A 23,324-nucleotide genomic window follows, 5' to 3' on the forward strand; every position below is an offset into this window, starting at 1 on the left:
GGGGTTTAAACAGTCACTAATTAAATTGAACTATTTATTGGAAAGTGTAGCCCAGTAGCCACTGCTGCACAGCTACCCTGTGTTGAATTGGAACTAAATGGTCTTCCCGTGAACTGCTACGGAATTAAGTCACCAGTATGAACGAGGCCTTAGTACGGGGTATGGTGGTTCAGGTGCTTTGGCGCACATGCTCATTTTTGGTGTCGGGACGTCAATAATACAAAACTCAAAAAGTCTTCAGAAAGCCAGGAGAAGCGAGGTGGCCGTAGGGGCATAAGGGCTTGTGTTGATGACTAGCTGCTGCTGGAGGTGTCATCATGGTGGTGCTGCTGCTGGCCGTCCTGGTACCCAGGCCCGGGGGTCCAGCCCAGCTCGTCATACACGGCAGAGAGCTTCCAGCTCACGGTGGCCAGCAGCTTGGTCCACGCGGCCGCCACCTCCGCCGTCACCACCTCCGGGTACACCTCCGCAAGAACCTCCAGGATCACCCCACACAGGACCTGGGTGGAGGGGGGGTCAGGGGAATGGAGAGAGAGAGGGAGGGAGGGAGGAAAAGGTTGGGAGTGGCGACAGAGAGAGAAAGGGAGAGAGAGAGTGAGAGAGGTTAGAGAGAAAGGGAGGAATGTAGGGAGAGATGGAGACAGGGGGAGGTTAGAAGACAGAAAGAGGAATGTAGGGAGAGATGGAGACAAGGACTCAGAAGACAGAAAGAGGAATGTTGGTTGGTTGATTTAGCTGTAAATCTTCACTTTCTTCTGTGGACAACAGAGTGTGTGTATGCATGTTTATAAATCTGTCTTTTCTGTGTATATGAGCATGTTTATGTGTTTAAGTCAGTGTGTGGCATGTTTGTATGTTGTGTACTGTGTACTGTGTGTGCGTGCGTGTGTGTGTGTGTGTGTGTGCGGGTGTGTGTGCGTGTGTTTGTACCTTGAAGTAGACAGGTTCCACCTTGTGTGTGAGTGCGTGTGCCTTGCCCACCATCTTCAGCACGGATGCCGTCTTGGCATCGTCCTGGATGTTCTCCACCAGGGTGTTGATGGCGCTCATCACCCGCTGGGCGTGCTTCTTCAGCTGGGTGCTGCTCTCCAGCTCCAGGGGGTCTTTTATGTCCCGGAATTGGCTGAAGAAGCGCTTGGAGCTGGGTGCGTTCCTAAACAACCTGGGAGGAAGGGGTACAGGGATTGTCCAGCAGAATGCATCATGGGAAAGCATCATGATGGCAATTCTCCACAATATTTAGATATACTGTAAAATCCTAAATCACCTAAAATATACCATAACCAAGGTTATTAAATACGTTTTGCCACATCTTGCATGAGAAACGCTGTGGAAGTTTCAAACACAACGATGTCTCTCCATAATGACAAATCATTTCACGATAAATAACCTAACATTAACCAAAAAACATTACGACCACCAACATAATAACTAACATTCCAATGCTCCTATGCTCCAAAAATGGAGGCGCTCATTGAAGATGTGACGTTGTGATGTAAAAGCCTCACGAATCAGAATGATTGACTTGCCAACAGCAACGTAGTGCAGTTCTTTCCCTCCATGCATTCCCATATAAACATAACGTTAAAATAAAACTATAGAATATTAGCAAAAAATGTATACTGTATAAAATATGTGATTATATACGTTTTCGTTCACTTGTCTAACCTGTAAAAAAAAAAAAGCTGTGACCCTTGAGTTAGACAGACTATGAAGTACTATTGTTTATATCAAAGTTGAGAGAGAGAGAGAGAGAGAGAGAGAGAGAGAGAGAGAGAGAGAGAGAGAGAGAGAGAGAGAGAGAGAGAGAGAGAGAGAGAGAGAGAGAGAGAGAGAGAGAGAGAGAGAGAGAGAGAGAGAGAGAGAGAGAGAGAGAGAGAGAGAGAGAGAGACTAGATTTACAACAGACATTAGAGTCTGTAGTTCACTAGGGTCATCATCCAGGAAAAACCCACATTATAAAAAAAGTTCTTTCCTCATTATACGTCCAAGATTTTGATAAGGAATGATGTGTTCCACTCAAAGATTGTAATTGAACCCTAAGAGATATAACATGTTTAGGAGTTTGTGGTTTAACTCTTAACCCAGGAAAGAGAGCATTTACAGCTGTTGGACCTGCATCTCACCGGTGTCCACCACAGGCCTGATAACCCTCCCCTGTGTAATTCTTCATCTACAAGATATCGTAAGTAAACACTGAGTGTTGACATGGGAACATGCATATTTTTCTCCCTTGTAATTTTTAACTGTTGTGTTGTTTGTGCGGTCATGTATGTGTAAGCAGAGTGTAATTGTGTGTGTGTGTGTGTGTGTGTGTGTGTGTGTGTGTGTGTGTGTGTGTGTGTGTGTGTGTGTGTGTGTGTGTGTGTGTGTGTGTGTGTGTGTGTGTGTGTGTGTGTGTGTGTGTGTGTGTGTTTGGTGTGTGTGTAGTCTGTATGTTTGTATATGTGGTATGTCTATGGTGTGTGTATGGGTGATGTGTGTGTGTGTGTGTGTGTGTGTGTGTGTGTATGTGTCAGTATGAATAAGCATGTTGACTTTGATCAACATGCTTAATGAAAAATCATTATAGGAAGACATCTGTGATCTTTGAACACGCAGGTTCTGCAATAAACATTAAAGTATGAGCCAGTTAGAAATAATTCTTAGTAGATAATCTATCTCTGATAGCACAACAAAGGAGCGGTAGCCTTCTGTCTAAACGTCTGGCTTTGATACTAAAACAATTCTCTTATCGTTTTTTAAAATCACCACCTCTTTAGTGTCCGGCTTGGTATTCACAATGTGCAAACATTTTCATTTTAATGTAAAAATCAGCATTTTTGACAAAACAAAATCTTCTGTTATTATTTTGCTGTATCTACAATCAAATTAATTTGATCTACTCAGTAGACTCTCTTGTCCAGAACTCTTATCTCAATCAGACTTTAGATTCATATGTCTATAGTCTGAGGGCAGACATGCTCAAATCTGGGTGAACCAACGTGACCACCAGCCTAAACAACAGAAAAGGTTCATTGTGAATATCAGCTATCAACCAGGGGTTTGGACCTGTGATTAGAACCACAGATTTAGTTGTACAACTTGACTATGATTGTGGATCCAGATCCAGATGGAAGTGTTTAAAATGGAATGTGTTCAAAAGGCCTTGTGTTTGTTTTACGAGAGGAAGGTTGTTGAAGAAGGCTCCTCTAATTAAACTAAAGAGTAATAGACAGAATAAAAATCATTCAAGAAACAAAAAACATATCCCAGCAGTGTCCATATCAAGAAAGTAGTAAACATGTCTGACTTTTGTTAAACAGATTCATAGCATGAGGTGACCTTTCCAAAAGCGCAACGATTTCTGGTGAAAGACCACGTACATGACATTGTGTTACATTTAGTCATTTGGTAGACAATCAGAGAATACAATCAACATCAAGCAACTCCAAAGACTGTTAAGTACTGCAGGAGCATTTTTAACAGCTATAGAAATCAAACGAATCTATTTTATTTTTATATATATAATCTGTTATTAATGTATGCTCTCGGTCTTGGTTGAGATTGGTTGTCACCCGCCAAAACTGAAATGCTTTGCATTTTACAACTCATTGTACTACATTTTACCTTATTTTACTTTAATAATAATTTACTTTACTAACTTTTATTCTGCCATGTAAGGTGCTTTGGGTCAACTCCTGTTGTATTTAAATGTGCTATATAAATAAAAGTGACTTGACTTGACTTGCATTCTTGAACCTTTACAGACACTTTGTTCAAGGGCTGTGTTGTCTGGACAGCATGTTTTTGCTTGCCTTCCTGCTGCTCAGTTTAGTTTGCCAGTGCTTTGAATTGAATTGAATTGAAGAGTCTTTAATGTCCCCAAGGGGCAATTTGGTTTACAACATGTAGCCAGCTTTACCAGTGAGTTTGTGTTTGCTGTTGGCCAAGGAGAGATAGGCCTACGATATTCGTAATAAGATGATGTTGTTAAATTCATCATTGTCTTCTTCTGGATCCGAAATGAATGGTCAGGCGTATCCCGTTTGTTGTGGTACCGCTTGTCAAGTGTTTCCAGTATAGATTAATGCCATGTAATGCGGGGATCTGCACGTCTACAGATCCCCAACTCCATGAATGGTCAAAACACATTTTTTTAAAGCAAATAAAGTGTTAACCCAGATTTGCCATAGCACAGACACACTTGATTTTGGTTAACATTAGGTTCACACCTCACACATTCCATGATATTTTAAAGCTACTATCAACAATTTTCTCATGGTTCTCATGCATTCGGCGCTCTATAGCATGGCAAATCAAAACACAATACAATCAAAACCAAAAATGTCTGAATGCAGCGTTAATCTTTCTTGATCACATTTGATCTATTGCAAACATGTGGAAAAAAATGTCACTGATGCCAAAAGAAAAACTCTTTGTAGTTTTTTCTGTGGCCCACTGTATGTACAAATCAACCACTCTTTTTGGCTGTATGTGTTGTATCTGTCATTCAGATCATATTATCTGAGTATTCAAGGAATATAAATTTAAAGGGAAAAAATGACAAAGGCCTACTATTTTACCCAATTCAATGACTTTTGCAAATGTAGCTGTGCTAAACTGTAAACAAAGTCTTTAGACTGGACTTGGTCTTGCCTTGATATAATTAAATAACAGCTGTGGTGAAGAAAGGCTTTTGCTGGGTGCTTGTAACTCTCCATGCTGCTGTGGTGCTAAATTCTCAGAAAAGCGATCCTACATATAATTTAGCCAAACCGACAAACACTCTGCAAGAATAAAATATACATAATATATAATATATATAAAATATAATATAACATTACAACTTCAGTTTTTCCGTGTCCAACTCGTCAAGAACTAAATGTGAGGGTGAACAAAGGTCAGTTCTACGTAGCGGAGCGGAGGGGAAAGCAAAGGTAAGCCAATGATTACCTGAGCAAGATGGCCACACCCACTTTCTCAGAATTCAGGTAGACTTGAGCCCAGGTGTCCTGGATGATGACCTGCTCCCCTTCGCTCAGCGGGATTGGCACCTCCAATTCCTCCGCCTGCTTCCTGGCCCGGTCCATGTCAGAGGACAGGCGTGCACGGGAGCGCACGTGGTAGAGGTGAGGGTGCACGAGAGGGTGCACGTGGTGAAGGTTAGTGGGCTGATAAGAACAGACCCAAGAGTCCACCTAGCTTCTCAAACCCTAAGAATCCACCTAGCTTCTCCAACCCTATAGTTTTCTTTCTCTCTCTATCTCTCTTCCTCTCCCTCTCCTATTCTTTCCTTCTTCTTCCCTTCTTCTGCTGCTATGTTTTGTTCCTGAAGAGCTGGTATTTCTATCCGCTCCCCTGTTCTCCTGAGAGAGATGGTGAGATGGTGAGATGAGAGAGAGGGTAAGTGAGAGTAAATGACAGAGCGAGTGAGTGAGAGAGACTGAGAGAGACAGTGAGAGAGAGAGGCAGCAGATGAGTGCAAGAGAGAGAGAGCGAGGGGACCATAATAAACCCACTTGTGCAAGGAGGAGCCTCTGTGTTCACAGTTAAACATTTTCTCCCCCTCCCCTCTCTCTATTTCCCTATCTCCCTTTTCCCTCCCCTTCTCCCTCCTCCTCTCTATCTTTCACACCCCCCTGCCCAAATCTGACACTCTATACTAGCAAACACCCACAGGGCATGATTAGAAAAAGTTTCAATAAAATCATATCCTTTAATCATTTATATACTAATACTAATAATAATAACACCATGCCGAATGTCAACATTAAAGTTTCAACAACAATAAAGAATAAATCATTGAAGACACTAAACATGAAACAAGATTCTGACATTTAAAAATCACTTATTTAACATTCATTCAAGTACAATTCAACCAACCATTTAAGGGTCAATCATTTCCAATTGGACTACTAGATGTGAACTGCTTCTAATTCACACAAATATTAAGATAATGACACTGGAACTAGTGCATTTATGAACCTTGAAATCCAATATTGGCTGTTCTCACAATTATCTAAATTGAGCAATTTCAAGCTCATGGTGCCCCAGGAAATAGGACAGACATGTTTTGTATTTCATGTTTTGCGCTTACTTGTCTAGAATTCAATACTGCACAAGCGCTTGTGTTGTTTTAGCCAACACCTTAACCAAGAGACCAGTGATAGGGGCTGTCAAAATCTTCCATCAATCCTCATCTTATTGGTGACTACCAGAGAATAAATAATAGATTAAAAACCTAAACGTTAACTTCATGCACATCTTTGAACACGTCACTGGTATTCATATACTGAGGCAACACAATTTGACTTATTCTGATTCATTAATGTTTCATTAGTCATTCATTCTCGTATCACAGTGTTTCTCAACCTTTTTTGAGCAAATGCCCCCCTTACCTTACCCTGATCCTCTGGCGCCCCCCATTATTGTTAATTTTGTTTAAAGAAATTGCGACACCCGTGGGTAGGCTATATCCATTACCAACTCCACTCCAACTCGTGCTCATTGCTTGAATAAAAAAATTAAAAAAAGCTGTCTGTGTCGTTTTGGTTTCTTCTGGACAAGAAAATGTGTATTCAGAGTTTTATTAAAAGGTTTTATTATTGAGCTCTTGAAGTTGAATACGTAACAGTGCTTGTGTATATTTTTATTGGTTATTGAACTGTTGTTGAACTTGGGTTCAATATGTCCCTTTGTTTAAGTGACGTTGCCTAGCAACGCTGCGCATGTGCAGCCTTTATCCGCTTCGTTCGCGGCCAAATAGTAATTAAAGTTTGTTATTAAAACTTAAGAGCCTGTAACATGAGTGTTAAATGCGTATGTGCCGGTTGGTGTGCGTACCTTATGAAAAAAAGTGTTTATCGGTTCGCAGACGTAATGAGAGACGGTGCAGTGGTCTACATGTACTGCACACGTTGTTCTATTGTTTACAATACAATCCCCGAAGAGGATGGAGGGCTTTCATCGATGGCCTATGTTCCCTAGGGAACTAAAAGCCTAACTAACTAACTAACTAACTATTGTTTACAATTAGCATGCTAAGCAGAGTTAGCTTTATTCACGTCTTATGTTGATTCATGTTGCTTAGTGTAATGCCCCATCCACCACTTGCTTTGCATGTCCCGCAAACCAACCAGTGGAAGTCAGGGGAGGGCGAAATAGTTTCGGAAAGAACCACGCTGCTAGAGTTAGAAACAAAGATAGGCTTTTTATTTCAGTTATCCCATTTTTGCACTGAAAATATTTGAAAGTTTAAAAAGTTAAAAATAATTACTACTACACAAGCAAAGTTGTGACGCCCCCGTGTTCGTTCCCAGCGCCCCCTAGGTTCTACGAACGCCCCCCAGGGGGGTGCTGACGCCCCCGTTGAGAAACCCTGGGAGTTCCACGGAAGAACACTTGTACCGAAGTTAAGTGAGAAAATAAATAGTGTTTCTGACCCCGTGGTCCGGGATCCCTCTTTTGGTTGCACATTTGGAAAGTCCTGTATACAAACAGACGGCCTTATAATGCACATACGATCAGTTGGAAATTGATATTACCAGCAAATGTTCACAGGGTTAAAAAACCAGTTTTTAAAGATTTTTCAGACCAAATAAATGTGAGGACAACCGAGTTGCATTTTGTATAAGCTTCTCGCTCCTACCATCTAGCCAAGTAAATATAACTGCCTTCTACTCTGGTAAGGTTAGGGGCAAATCAAAAGGTAAAACACTAGCATACTCTTAACATTCATATGGGCTTCTGATACAGGGTTTCTCAACGGGGGCGGCAGCGCCCCCTGGGGGGCGTTCGTAGAACCTAGGGGGTGCTGGGAACGAACACGGGGGCGTCACAACTTTGCTTGTGTAGGCCTAGTAGTAATTATTTTTTACTTTTTAAACTTTCATGGTTTTCAAATATTTTCGGTGCAAAAATAGAATAACTGAAATAAAAAGCCTATCTTCATATGGGTTTCTATGGAAGCCCATTCCCGCCAGGAAAAAAAAAAAAGATGAAAACTCTTCCTTGATAAAAAAAATTAAATCCCCACTGTAAGTCATAATTATGAGATAAAAAGTCGAAATTATGAGATAAAAAGTCAAAATAATGAGATAAAAAGTCAAAATTATGAGAAAAAAAAAGAGAAAATAAAAAGTGCATAGGTTAAAGGTCCCATGGCATGAAAATTTCACTTTATGAGGTTTTCTAACATTAAGTTGAGTTCCCCTAGCCTCCCTATGGTCCCCCAGTAGCTAAAAATTGCGTTAGGTGTAAACCGAGAAGTAGGTATCTTGCTCCATCTTTGAAAAAAGGATCGCTGAAACGCTTTGATTTGGCTTCCGGTCCCGTATGACGTCATACGGGACCAGGTTACCTCCCCTTTCTCTGCTTGGCCCGCCCAGAGAATTTGGCCCGCCAATGAGACAATGAACTAGGACCGTGCGAGCGCCACATGTGTGTGTGTGTGTGTGTGTGTGAATACACACACTGTAACGCAAGTGTTCTTTGTTATTTGGATAACCGTTCTGCTGTTGGTGTTATGGCGCATAACACGCAACACAATAACGCAAGCTTGCATAAAGCTCCCATTTGGGGCTCCAGCGGGAGACAACCCCGGGCAACGGGCAGTGTTTAGCGGGGCTCTGACAGACAATCCTGGGCAACAATCCTTTTTCTCGTCCATGTCGCAGTTTCCAATTCCTTCTCAACCAACCCGACGCAGACAACCCCGGGCAACAATCTCGGGCAACAATCCCTTTCTCCTCCATTTTGCAGTTGTATTGACGTGGAAGTGGAAGAACCAGAGGCGTTTGAGAACCCGACGCAGTCGTTTGAGATTCGTAATATCATCCAGAGGCGCAAACAGCTTTTGCCCATGATAATATATATTATATTATATAGATATCTAAATATAATATGATATTATATAGATATAGAGCTCCAGGACTCCCGCCGGAGCACCCGGAGTGTTCAGTGTTCCACTGTAAACACTAGCGCATGGTGCCGTGGCCACAAGCTGCTCAGGGCCACACCCAAAAACGGCATGTTTGTGGAGAGCTCATAGTGGGACTGGCTCGTAGTGGCTGTAATTCTGCACCAAGGCAGAATTTCTTGAACGTCTTCAAGTACTGTATTAGGGGCCCACTAACACCTATATTAAAGCATCCATAAAATAGCATGCCATGGGACCTTTAAGAATTACAGCTATGGTTACTTTTGTTAAAGTCTTTCAAGTAGTCAAGTCAAGTACAAGTAGTCAAGTCAAGTACACCGTTACAACTAAACAAATTAGATCTCTGTTTGTGTAGTCAAAGCTACACGAACAGAGATCTCATTTGTTTAGTTAATTTAAGCATGGTTGGGGATGCCAGCGATGATGGTGACAATGAAGGGACCTTTGAAAACAGTGCTACTGGAGCGCATGCACACTTTACTTTTTATCTCATAATTTCGACTTTTTCATCTCATAATTTCGACTTTTTATCTCATTATTATGACTTTTTATCTCATAATTTCGACTTTTTATCTCATAATTATGACTTACAATGGGGATTTAATTTTTTTTATCAAGGAAGAGTTTTCATCTTTTTTTTTTTTTTTACTGGCGGGAATGGGCTTCCATAGGTTTCCAACCCCTCTATCGTCTCATCTACTTTTTACTTTATGCTCAGTGCCGTCATGATCGCCATAGTAACACCGATGAACAAACCCACCTCATCGCAGTAGCGTGGTGCTTTCCGAATTTCGCCCTCCCCTGACTTCCACTGGTTGGTTTGCGGGACATGCAAAGCAAGCGGTGGATGGGGCATTACACTACCCAGCAAACATTTTCTCGACCTGCGTCGAAGCGAACAAGTCCAGTCGACGTCGAGTTACGACGTGACTTCATTTCGACATGAAAACATAATCATTAGAGGAATGGTGATTTCAAGGAAGACTTATTTTAGAGTGGTGTAACCGAATAAACACTCCCAGCAAACATTTATGCATTCAACAAGTCTAAAATACGCCGGGTCACAACGTGACTTTATTTCGACCATTTGCTGACATGAAAACATATATGCCGCAACGGAAATGGTGATTTAGAGGAAAGCTTGTTTGACAGTGGTGTAACTGAATAAACACTGTTTATATCGCTATTTACCTTAACAACGATGTAACTTTGTAACATTAGTGTGAACGGTAATGTTTACACATTAATAGTATTATTGAAAAGTGTTATTATTCCAAACGCAATATGCTATCATGTATATGGCCAATATAGGTGCTAAAATGTTTTATTCCAGCATTTACTCAGTTCCATTTAGGAACTATTTTTCCTTGCGCACCAACACATAATCCCTCCAACGCATGCGCAGGTGATATCAGTTCGCCGTCAAGTTCGGCAGCAAGAGTTGCGGGTGAGTTTCGAAAAGACACTGCAATTTAAAATGCAACTGTATTTGTAGAGACATTACCCTTTTATTATTTGCATGCTAAACTGTTGAATTTGAGGCTACATGGATAGCGGGTTTTCATATTTGTAACATTACATACGAACTGAGAGCGGGAAACTAGCAGGCTAAGATAGCAGGCTATCTTAGCCCTGAAACGGGACGCTGCTACCCAGGCCCGGTTCAGAACAGAATGCCTTGGGGTGCATCTGAGATTATAGGGGGTGCACCAGTACTATAGTAAAACCAGCTACCCAGCTTCAGTTCAGACTTCGCTTTTTACACTAGGCCTTTCTACCAGTAGATAGACAAGCACTTCTGGGTAGTTGTACTGACATGTTGGGACAAAAACATTTACTGTGCTTAAAAGATGGTATCACATCATGTCTTGTGATGTGGAGAACATTTCAGCTGCAACGTTAGCTTATTGATATCCAAGCTTTGGATATGAGAATGAATTAATAATGGTTAAATTAAATCAAATTTGAAAAGGCTCAAGAGGTTCACATACTTTCAAGCAGCACTGTAGCCTTGTGAGACCAAATAATTTAACAACATAAACATAAAACATGCTCTGTATTTATATAAGTGAACCACTAAATGTTACAAAATAATTTTACATTATCATTCACAAGATAATGCTTGAAATATATCACTTCATGTCTAATACATCTAGATTATATGGAACCTTTTGAATTAAATTACAAAAAAATTGCTTTTCCCTGATATTCTAATATTATGAGATGCACCTTTATGTGAACCACTTAATGTCAATAAGTGCTTATTCTGCTGCCCAAAACTTTTAATGCTGACAGATAAAACCCAATTAGGAATGTTATTTTCACAAAAAGTAATCAGTAATACATAGTGCCTTTCTTAAAGTTCACAAGATTGTAAATAAATACAATCAAAACACAATTGGCAAATATGGGTTCTTATGAACAACACAGTGGCGCCGGCAAAGGCTGCTTGTCCGGGAGTGAGAGCTGCGCCGGCAAAGGCAGCGAGTCGGGCAGGATTGAGCTAGCGTTTCTAGTGCTAGTGTTCACAACGGTTATACTGTCTGATGTATTGGATTCTTTTGCGGTGTTCTTTTTTATTTTCGGATATCCATTGTAAATGCCTAATTGTTGCTGCCGAAGAAGTTTAATGTCACTGACGTGCGCGCCGCCGGACGGGGCGCAGTTTACGCGCACCTGTCATAATAATAATAACGTTCTTATCGGTTTAGTGAACAAAATAAATGCAGCAAACAACGGTATTTAATGGAACAATTAGTTTTGTGAGCAAGTGTTTTCTTTTTTTTAATCATATTTATAAAAAAATAATAATAATTCACTCCCTCCTTTTTTCAATTGAGGGTGCAAACAATTTTTTTGGGGGTGCAATGCATGCTTATGCACCCCCGTAGAACCGGGCCTGCTGCTACCTCCCAGCTGGGGAGCAGCAGCGTCCCGTTTCAGGGCTAAGGTTAGCTGTGTGTTCTTGAACATAAAACACGGGTGGCAAAGCCCTTTCCCTGTACATTAGTCCTGTGAACTGTTAGTAAATTTTAGGACCCATTCTTATTATTCATAGCGAGAGGGGTGATAGCGTCCGATGTAGCTAGCTAAATGGACTTGATGTAGCCACCAGTTAGCCCTTGAGGCTGGGGCGCTGGACGGTGAAGCTGTCTTCGTCCACTGAGCCAAACACTTGTGCATTTTGGCCAGTCAAACTTCCCACTCTCCCCCAACCTTGTACTGGTGTTTTCCTTCCAGCTGCTGTGAAGAGATGGAATTCCAAGGCCACAGATACAGAAATCGAAGCAGCCATGAGTTTACACCTGAAACATTCACCTGCAAGGACTGGGGGGATGAGATTTTGGTACCAATAAGTTTTCATTTTGTTGTTTAAAGAAAATCTGTCTTTTGCTGAAGATTAATAGGACATGTATTAATGCTTGATTGATAGGGTATGCATAACTAAACAAAATATTATAGATGTAGCCAAATATTGCTATCCTTTTGATGTGACCAAATGCTCTATAGGCTACATTTGGTTCTATCTATACATGTCTCATGTCGGCAAAGGGTCGAAATAAAGTCACGTTGCGACTCGACGTCTATTGGACTTGTTGGCTGGAATTGGTCTAATGGTTGTAAATATGTATACAACAGATTGAGACATGTTTAATTGTATACATGCAGCACAAGAACTGCTTGTTATAGGTTTAGTGGGTAGCTGAAACCCGTAAATTGGGGCATACTACAAGGTAACTGAAATGTAGCTTAATACTATTTTTTTCATAATTAAGTGGGTATTTAGTGTCTTGGCTTAAAAGTAAATTTCACGTAGGGTGAAATAATGTTGTCTATACAACGTCGAAACGACGTGGACTGATGTAGTGGTGGCTCGTTCGCGAACGAATCAGTTCGAACGAACGACTCTTTAAAACGAACGAACCGAACTGATTCGCCGCTCTCGTTCGTCGTCGTTCGTCTCGTTCGTTCTCCGAGACTCGACTCCAGCTCCACCCACTAGTCGCTGACTCGCGAGTCGCCGTTCGTTCACTGACTGTGTTTAGCGGTGAAGACTCGAGGACTGAGAAGTCACGAGAGTCAGACGGGCAACAACATCCCGATTATGAACATGAAGCACTCCTCAGCTAAAAGGAACTTAGTTAATGTTGTGTTGATTGATGACCGTTTGCACCATTGCACGATCGTGATTCGTTTGAGAATGAGAATGAGGGAGGAGCTGAGTCTGACCGACTCGGCTGAGAACGTGCATTTGCGATTTGTTTGAACGAGAACGAGGGAGGAGCCGAGTCTGACCGACTCGGCATTCGCAAACGTGCATTCGCGATTCGTTTGAACGAGAACGAGGGAGGAGCCGAGTCTGACCGACTCAGTGACTGAGAATCATGATTCACCGCTACCGGAAATGCGAACGAACGAACGAATGAATGAACGACTCTTCATGGCGAACTGACCGACGCAAACTGATTCTTTCAAACAAATCATGAAATCCACCACTAGACTGATGTCGTCTATGAGCCGTCGAAGCGACGTCGGTCGAAAGACTGACGTCAGAAAAACTTTCATATCAGCCCCTCAAATCAACGTCGTTTCGACCTCCATGACCAACGTCGATTAGACGTCTGATCGACGTCGAAATGTTTGCTGGGTAAGCAACATGAATCAACATAAGACGTGAATAAAGCTAACTCCGCTTAGCATGCTGATTGTAAACAATAGTTAGTTAGTTAGTTAGGCCTTTAGTTCCCTAGGGAACATATGCCATCGATGAAAGCCCTCCATCCTCTTCGGGGATTGTATTGCAAACAATAGAACAACGTGCACAGTACATGTAGACCACTGCACCGTCTCTCATTACATCTGCGAACCGATAAACACTTTTTTTCATAAGGTACGCACACCAACCGGCACATACGCATTTAACACTCATGTTACAGGCGCTTAACTTGTATAATAACAAACTACTTTGATTACTATTTGGCCGCGAACGAAGCGGATAAAGGCTGCACATGCACAGTGTTGCTAGGCAACGTCACATAAACAAAGGGACACATATTGAACCCAAGTTCAACAACAGTTCAATAACCAATAAAAATATACACAAGCACTGTTACGTATTAAACTTCAATAGCTCAATAATAAAACCTTTTAATAAAACTCTGAACACACATTTTCTTGTCCAGAAGAAACGGAAACGGCACAGACGGCTTTTTTTTTCTTTTTTTTATTCAAGCAATGTAGCACGAGTTGGAGTGGAGTTGGTAATGGATATAGCCTACCCACGGGTGTCGCAATTTATTTTAAACAATTTAACAATAATGGGGGGCGCCAGAGGATCAGGGTAAGGTAAGGGGGGCGTTTGCTCAAAAAAGGTTGAGAAACACTGATTACATGTATCTGTAGGTTTGCAATGAATCCGCTTCCAGTGAAATAAGAGACAGCAGTTGTATTTAGCAAGTACAAAAGTAAAAAAAATAAAATAAACTTACTTTTTACAAAATTGTCAGATTTCTCCTTTGTTGTTATTATCATTATGTGTTGGTTGACTATTATTATTTTCACCATACATTTTATTTGTTTATTATTATGACCCCTTTTTTGGGCCCTTAACTACTTCTGCAGCTTCTTCCCCTCAAAACTCTGTAACATTTTTAAATCTTCAGCTTGTATTGGAGTCAACAGCTACTTCCTGAATCCCGAAGAGAGCAACACTGTCTTTTATTCATTTACAAGGCCTTACGTGGAAAGCTCCCTATGTACTTATCTTCACTGCTAAATTCCCCCAATACAACATATCAAACTTGCACTCAGTCACACTTTAGACTTGTCATTCCACGCACCAATAGCAACTCAGGAAAGATTGCTTTTAACGTTTATACTCCTGACAGATGGAATAGACAGATCTCAATTGAGACGTTCAAGGTGATGATTGAAGTGGCATTAAATAGGGATTGTTTTAAATTGCTTTCTTAATTTCCCCATTGTATTATTTATATGGATTAATATGAGGTTCTGGTTGTATGACCTACTGTTTATATCTATTGTACATTTGTATTTCAGTTTTTATTGTGTGTTGTAATCAGGGCGTCATTGAAAAAGAGAGCTTGCTCTCAATGGTTTTCCCTGAATGAATAAAGGTTAAAAAAGAAAAGTTGATACGATACCTGACCTGATACAGTGGCAGATGCAATCCCTAGAATGTGTTTGATGATGAAATAAATACATTGAACTGCTTCAAATGTGTTTGGTGACATGGTGTGCATGGTGACAAAAGCCTACTGAAGTGGACAGCATGTTTTCCCTGTCCCTGACTGGTTTCCTGTGTTACTGTGTGTTGATGTGTTGTCATCTAAAGTCAAAGCACACAAACACACACACATTACTTCTCAAACTGTAGTGAAGTACAAAGAAAACACTGCTCTACACTTGTACTCTAGTAAGTATGATGGTTACCGGTATACTTCTACTCTATAAACCTGTATTTTTATAAGACAGAACAGAATACAATTATGCCACTCATTCTCTACTCTACTCTGCTCTAACAGACTATATCATCCATCCATCGACATTATGTATGATATATCTCTATCAACCAGAGGGGGTAGGATACAGTGATAAACAGGGCGGCACAGGCCGAGCAGCAGGCCACCCGGAGCGTCCCCCTGCCATGCCTTGTTGTGGCAGGGAGCGCTATGGTACATCTGCCACAGCTGGAGCGTGACGCAGACCAGGCCCGGGATGAACGCCAGGAACATCCCGAAGAAGTGCAGCACCATCACAACTGAATGCTGATGCGACGGGGGGAAAACACACTTTTGTTTTAAATTGCTTTTGGCCAACCGCCTTCACCTCTCTCTACGATATTTGATTTGTTAGCGTTTAAATATTTGAATGGGACTTTTTCCATTGTAAAGGGCATTATGAATAAAATGTGTTACCTGGAAGTTGCCCATGAGGGAGATCCCTGACGAGGAGGTCAGCCCCAGAGCCAGGCAGGCCCTGTTGGTTTTAGGATGGCAGTCCGAGTCCCGGATCTGCTGGTAGCGGATCACCACAATCAACATGCCTAGGGTCCAGAGAGGAGAGGAAGGGGTCGATGCAGAAGATGGTAATCAGTCAAGACAGATTATAACCAGGTATGGTCATGAACCCCAGTTATATAAAAAATTGCATACAAATATTATAATTATATCATATTAGTTACATAATAATAATTATAGTAATAATTATCATAATGTTAACAGTAATTATTTCCATTATTATCTAATTATTAAATCATTCATATTAAATTGTGTTAAATAATATTCTTTATTAGAAATGCATATCATTGTAATAATCTAAGAATTATTATATAAAAACATATACACAATAATATGAATTGCACAATAATATTTAGATTGTAATGCCGTAACCTAAAAGTGAGCAGATGTTGCATAACCTCAACCCCTAACTATAACCAGACTTTACTTTCTGTTCCATAATGTTATAAAATTAAGTACATGCTGTTACATTTTTACATTACTTATTGAATAGCTTATTGAATAGATATTATTTTGTAGTTCATCTTGTGGGTCCTTTCTGCAATCCCTAATCTGTTATGTTATATGTAGTATGTATGTAATATAAGTATATAATATAATTTAAGAGCTGTCTTATCTTACTTACCTGATGAGTGGAAAGCTCTCTGTTATGTGACCCATGGGACACAGCCACAACAAACCTAACAGAAATTAATGACTTTATTACTAATTATTCATATAAAAGTTCCGGGTTCTCTGCATGTAATTGTCCACTGTGATCCACTCTTACATGTTGCCTGTGTTTTCTACTTCAGTGCATTAATATCACTCTTTTGGGATTTAGTCCTAATATTTTGCTGATCAATATGCGTAAGTAGTGCTTACACTGCCGCTATGCCAACCAGCCCAATGGCAGTGAAGCAGATTGGTAGCCACAGCCATAACAACATGTTGCCATCCGACTGTGTCTCTTATCCAAACTCGGGCTCAGCACCTGGTACAGAAAGACATTCTCAATCACGTTAGAGAACCACTAAATACCCATGAAAAGGGTGTAGATTGGAGCAGTTTTTAACGCAGCAGTTGCTTCCAGGCATTGTTAAAACAGTAAAGAATTTCAACAACTTCCTCTGCTAGCAGCTACCGTGTCAACAATAACGCAAAGCTCAGCTGCACTCGGAGGGGCGTACCTACCAACATGGCGGAAAGGGGGGGGGCTTACACGGCTTACTGTGCCGTGACGTCAACTCCTCATTCCTAAATGAGAACACAATTCGGTGTTTAGCTAGGCTAGTTGCACACGTCTTTTTTATGTAGACTAGCCTAGGCAAGGCCTGCGGTTCGATGAATACTTTTCTATTACCCCCGCCTTCACTGCTTTGATATGAAAAATGGCTGAGGCAGGTGAGTCCTCCGAATCAAGTCGAGTATTTCAGGCCAACTGGTAAAGGAGTGTCACGGCTTTCAAACACACAAACCATAAAGCCTATGGACGCCTCAGAACGGACTAGTCAACGCGCTGCGGCATCACTCGGGCAGGTTGGTGTGTGTGTGTGTGTGTGATTTCAAAGTAACAAATTCAAAGCCGATGCATGCGTCCGAAACTATTCGTTCAAAACCAAATAAACAACAAAAACAGCGTTCCTTATTCGCTTTAAATACTTTTACCGCGCCGTATTAATTCCCAAGTTTTGAAAAGAAAATAAAGTATTTGAAGCGAATAAGCGACGACACACACGCACGAACACACGTGCACGCACGTTCATTCACGCAAGCAGGTACCCACTACAACCTGGAGAGGCTGTAAATGCTTTTAAAAATGATAATGGCTATAGACAATTTTTGACAGGTTACAAATTCTCCCAATTTACTTACTATTCCTCTGTACATACTTGTTTTTTCCTGCATTTTACAGATTTGTGGGGAGTTTTTCTGTATTACAAACAAAGATCTACTCGGAACATTCAGAGCTGCTGTAGAAAAATATGCGCCCTATTGCTGAGTTTGTACCGCGCCCGAAAAACAAGAGTTTGGCAAGGACCTGAAGGAGATACTGAGAAAGCTTGATGATGAGGTGTGTGCACAGTACAGTACCAAACAATACTTTTTCCCAGATGAAATTCAATCTGTTGAATTACAATTAGTCTTGCTATTATTAGAGCTATCTTTCTGTTTTTTCTTTTTTTCTTTGAGACCACCAACATCGTCAGACACGGCAAGGAAGCAGCCATGAAAGGACTTCCTGTGTTCCTACGTGAAGATCCTAATCTACTTTTCAAGCAGTGTCTTGTAAGTATTAATGGTCATTAATATACATTTTACAAGCATAGAGATACAATTGTAAAATGAAGATACTGTAATTGAAAATACTACAGTAGAAAATCTGAAAGTTTATTTCTGTTTCACCCTCGGACTGCTTGAGAGAGGGAAGGGAAGTTAATTGCCTGTCTTATATAAAAGCTTATTGGTTGTGAAGTGAGTCCCTCTAGCACATTTGACAGGGGTTTCAGATTATACCATGAGGAAGATGCTGCTTTGATATACAGGTTGTTGTCGGCAGATGTTAGACCGAGGCTACCTGCTTTGGCTAGAACTAGGGGGCTAGATCACAGCCATATCACTCACCACCTGTCAGGTCATTCTTTTGATACTTGTGATTAGGTCTAGGCCTCTACAGGCTACAAGCTATTATTTTTCTTACAGTCCGAGTCAAATGTTCTGGGCCACATAACTACAAGGGTGATATACTCTTCTACATTGGGTTGGAACCATTTCCTTGGTTTTGTGGACATTGCAGGTTATGCTGGTGAGCTGGCACGCATCTCACAGGGGTGAATTGTACCATAGATTATAGATAGATAGATTATACCATGAGGGAAGATGCTTTTATTGAGCTGGCTCCTCTTTGCTCTTTTATCTGTTTAAATGTGCGCTATGCATGATGGTGGAAGTTCAGTTTGTATTATTTGTTTAAATTTCTTGGTTGATGCTTTTGCCCAACAGAACATAGAGTAGGTTTAAAGTTTAGGATCACTTTGAATGTTCTTGTTTTCAATGGAAACACACATGAGTTATCCTGCATAGGAAATATAGGAGACCAAATCCAGTCTTTATTCATTTTTTCCAGATTCATATGACGGTCTTATCATGGTAAACTAGATCATTGTCAGGTGTTTAACAGCGACACACACTCGGAGACAGTAAAGAAAGACGGGTCCGAGCTGCTACGCGCGTTTGATGTGCTCTCACCGTTCTCATGCACACAATTGTTTTTTTAATACATAAATTAAAGGCTTGCGGTTTGTCCACGATGCGGCCTATATGCGGGAAATTACGGTAGTGTAGTTAACATAGTTTTCATAGTTATCAGCCTACGTGCTGCTGAGAAGACCAGAGTTTTTTTACAACACCCTCAGGGGTCGCATAGCTATTGGATCATGAGGAGATATTAGCTGAATGCTAGGAAATGTTATTTGTTTAAAGGTCCCATGGCATGCTATTTTATGGATGCTTTAATAAAGGTGTTAGTGGGCCCCTAATACAGTACTTGAAGACGTTTAAGAAATTCAGCCTTGGTGCAGAGTTACAGCCACTACGAGCCAGTCCCACAATGAGCTCTCCACAAACGTGCCGTTTTTAGAGGCGGGTCAAGGTGGAGGGTGGGGGTGTGGCCCTGAGCAGCTTGCAGCCACGGTACCATGCGCTAGTGTTTACAGTGGAACACTGAACAATCCGGGTGCTCCGGCAGGAGTCCTGGAGCTCTATATATAAATAATATATTATATTTAGATATCTATATAATATATATTATCATGGTCAAAAGCTGTTTGCGCCTCCGTATGATATTATGAATCTCAAACGACTGCGACGGGTTCTCAGACGCCTCTGGTTCTTCCACTTCCACGCCAATATTAAGTAGGCTACAGACTCAACGGAGAAATTAAATGGAGGAGAAGGGGATTGTTGCCCGCGATTGTTGCCCAGGATTGTCCGTCGGAGCCCCGCGGAACGCTGGTCGCCCCCGGGGCTGCCCGCCCAGCCCTGCTGCCACGGCAGTGGTCCGTCTGTCTTGTGCTGAGGGATAGTGGATGTCACATATTATAAAACGGGGGGCCTAAATCAAGCGATCTGATTGGTTCCCAACCGTTGTATATTGAGCGTATACACACAGCTATGACGCCCGTTCAGTTTACAGAGTCCAGTATCACTCCGCGCCTAACTTGAACTGTTGTTTATTTATATATAAAAGCGATAGCATAGTTCACTGAAGCCTAAAAAAAGCCTGTAAAGCAATAGGCACACGGTCGCCGGCAATTTAGCCTTCTAAATTGCTAAATTGCCGGCGAACCAAGCTACCGTCTCTAGCCTTCTCTCTGAAGGACGCTAGTGTGTTGCATAGCAACCGCCGTACACTTTGCCGGCAGCCAGGAGGGACTACTTTTCTGTATTCGTTAAAAAAAAATGCTTTTCCGACTTTCTAGCTTTTTCAAAATTGAGGGTGTCTATGACTTTAATTTCGCCATATTTACGTAACCGTTTTATAAAAGCAATAGATCACTTCAGTCAGTGATATACGGTCATTATACCACAGTGAAGGGGGTCGCCGCCCCTCCGCTGCGCGTCGGGACGGACAACGCCCCTTAACTGTGGTATAATGAGCGTATACCACGGCCTGTCGTGATCTATTGCTTAATTCTACTCTGGCCACCTGTGATCGGTTCTTTTAAGCAATCTTACACAAGATGGCGTTCTTGAATGTCATTGGTACGCAAAGCACAGCCGTAGGAACGAGGCGCTTGCGCCGAGTTCCGAAGTCCTGTGCTTCAAGTACCAATAATGACATTCAAGAACACCATCGAGTGTAAGATTGCAAATCAATAACACAAACCATCTTCATTATCAACAATATTGTAAAATGTTTTCATATTGTGGGTTAATTTGCCCTCAAATTCAAGCTTTCTGCCCGAGTTCATCTCCATCAGAAAATAGTTCCTATAGTAAAAGCGCCTCGTTCCTACTGCGCAAGTGAAACAATGTAACAGTTGAACGTTGTTATGGAAACTAGGCTCATGAAAGTAGTTTCAGCTAGTTAGCATAGCGATACTTTCTGTAATTAGGCACATTTTTCTTGTCCGTTCTTTCACCAGGGGCCTCATGTACAAAGCTTGCTTACGCACAAAAAAGCTGCGTAAGCAACTTCTCACGCAAACGTTCGGATGTACAAAGACTGACTTGACGTGAGAAAGTGCAGTTCTCCACGCAAACTAAATGCCTGGCTTACGCACATTTCTGCTGCATTTTGTCAGTTGGCGGCACATAGAGGCAATGCAGCGCAACAACATTAAGCCTACGTGATCACGAGTCATGAAGTAATATTGCAATATGAGGCGAGTTCAAAGTGGATTTTAATGTCGGAATGCGTGATCTTAAATGCGCTTCAATCATGCGTTATTGTTGTCGAGACGCATAATGTGACAACAGTGTCACATTATGCGTCTCGACAACAATAACTTGTCAGGCTAAACTTAAACAGACCCATAAAACTAAATTGTCAATATTGGAATTAAAAGGAAGCCCCAGCAATATTATTTTCAGTGATGGCTTGTTTATTAAACGTTACATATTTTCCGGACCACGCATGACATATTCTCTCTCTTCACACATTTGTTGTGAAATTCTTGACTGCAATATTATTATGTGATGTTGAGTGGAGTAAGCACAAGCCATTGTTAGTTAAAATCAATCCATCAATGAACCAGTCGGCCAATTAAGAATTATGTAGCCCTACATATTATTGACACATTGGGTGTATGGATACAACCTATCGTCAGCATGCATCCAAATAAATGAGAATATAAAAGCATGCGCAAAATGTGCCGATAGGTTGACAATGGCAGTGTTGGCCTTGTTAGAAGATGGTCGCATTCAAAATTAACGAGTGTTCCGCGACTATTATGATTTTTTGGTCAAAAAAGAGCCGATCCCAAATCACAGCTGCCACCCTTTGCTCAAATAGGGCGAGCTCCCAGACTCCGCCCCGCTGCGCTCTGACCCACGCTTCTCCGGTGGGTAGAGACCTTTCTTTTTACGTCCACCTTGATGTCCGACCACTTTTTTTTTATGTCAGCCACAGTTCGGCTTTCCGCCCCAACCTCATTGACGCCAGTTTTTTGCTTTTGGTGCTGATTTTGGTGCTTTTGGTGCTGAAGAGAGCCAAACAAGATTTTATTTCTGGCCTCTACCTCCGAAATCAGCACCTCCACCTCGCATTCACTAAAGTTATTTTTTCTTCCTTTCTCCATGTTCTCCTTTCTCCTAACGAGCGCACTACTGCAGGCCTATTTATACGAATTAGCATATTCAATGAGGGAGGAGACTGGGTGGAGAGACGGGCTTGTGCATGTGCGCTCGATTTCACGTTAATTGGGATGTACAAAGAGAATCTGCGTGAAATCGTGCTTACGCAAGGATTGATACATCCAGATTTATTTGTGCGCAGCAGCTTTCCAGATTTTGGCGTCCGCAAAGTTTTAGTCAGAAATCCACGCAAGTCTTTGTACATGAGGCCCCAGGCATTTAAACACACTCTAGAATGGGAATTGACCAATCAGAGTGCTTGCTTAAACTTGTGTGTTATTGAATACCACATTAAGTCAGCTTTACAAATTTTCTCATTTTTCCCATGGACAGCACCAGATAGGCTTGAATGACGGGGATATGGATCAGTATACACCGGAATGGTCCTTCAACAACAAAGCTAAAATGACAGACAACTTCATATTGGATATGACAATCCAATTTGAGATGCCTGGCTCCCTACAAGACATGTAGTATGTGATGTGAGTTTGAATTGAAAATCATATTTCTTAATGTCCTCAAACAGGAAACTGATCCAGATGACGTGGCTGCCAAGGGAGTTACTGTGGGAATTCTGTATGTCCTGTGTGGCTGAAGCCTCATCCCCCAAGATCCAAAACATCGCACTCATCTTAGAGGAATCCATAGTAGTAAAGGACCTTCCGGATACTCCCATGGCCTACCTTCTCGGCCTCCTTTATGCACTCAATATTTCCTATCCGGAGGACCTTAAGTACACCTTTGAAACACGTGTTCCTGGATAATGGCCCAAAATGCTCTGTGTGCGATCTCTAAAGAAAAAGCTTTGTCTTGTCTAAACGTTGCAAAAAGAAAAGTGAAATAAAGAAACAGGTTTTCCCTCTTGGAGTCAGCTCTGATTAGCAGCTGTGAAATTTGACAAGTTCACATAATTGTTTTGTGTTGTGTTCTCAGACTAATTGCTGGTTAATAACTCAAAAGTTTGTAAAATGTGTGTTACACCCATTTGTAAGTTATGTAGTTATTGCTAATAAGGCAACGTGAAATTT

The 23,324-nt window shown here is 41.4% G+C and overlaps 1 protein-coding gene across 1 annotated transcript; it reads right to left on the reverse strand.

Annotated features, from left to right (window-relative positions):
* Positions 1-293: 293 nt before the first annotated feature.
* LOC311338304 (cytoglobin-1-like) lies at positions 294-5,072 on the reverse strand (the record flags this gene model as incomplete). The annotated part of the gene is made up of 3 exons (XM_084463528.1): positions 294-500; positions 931-1,162; positions 4,936-5,072. 3 exons carry the CDS (start codon positions 5,070-5,072, stop codon positions 294-296), a joined length of 576 nt encoding a protein of 191 aa, XP_084319654.1.
* Between the last annotated feature and the right edge of the window lie 18,252 nt (positions 5,073-23,324).

This window comes from Micromesistius poutassou (assembly GCF_964030765.1).
Source record: "Micromesistius poutassou genome assembly, chromosome: 1".
NCBI lineage: Eukaryota > Metazoa > Chordata > Actinopteri > Gadiformes > Gadidae > Micromesistius > Micromesistius poutassou.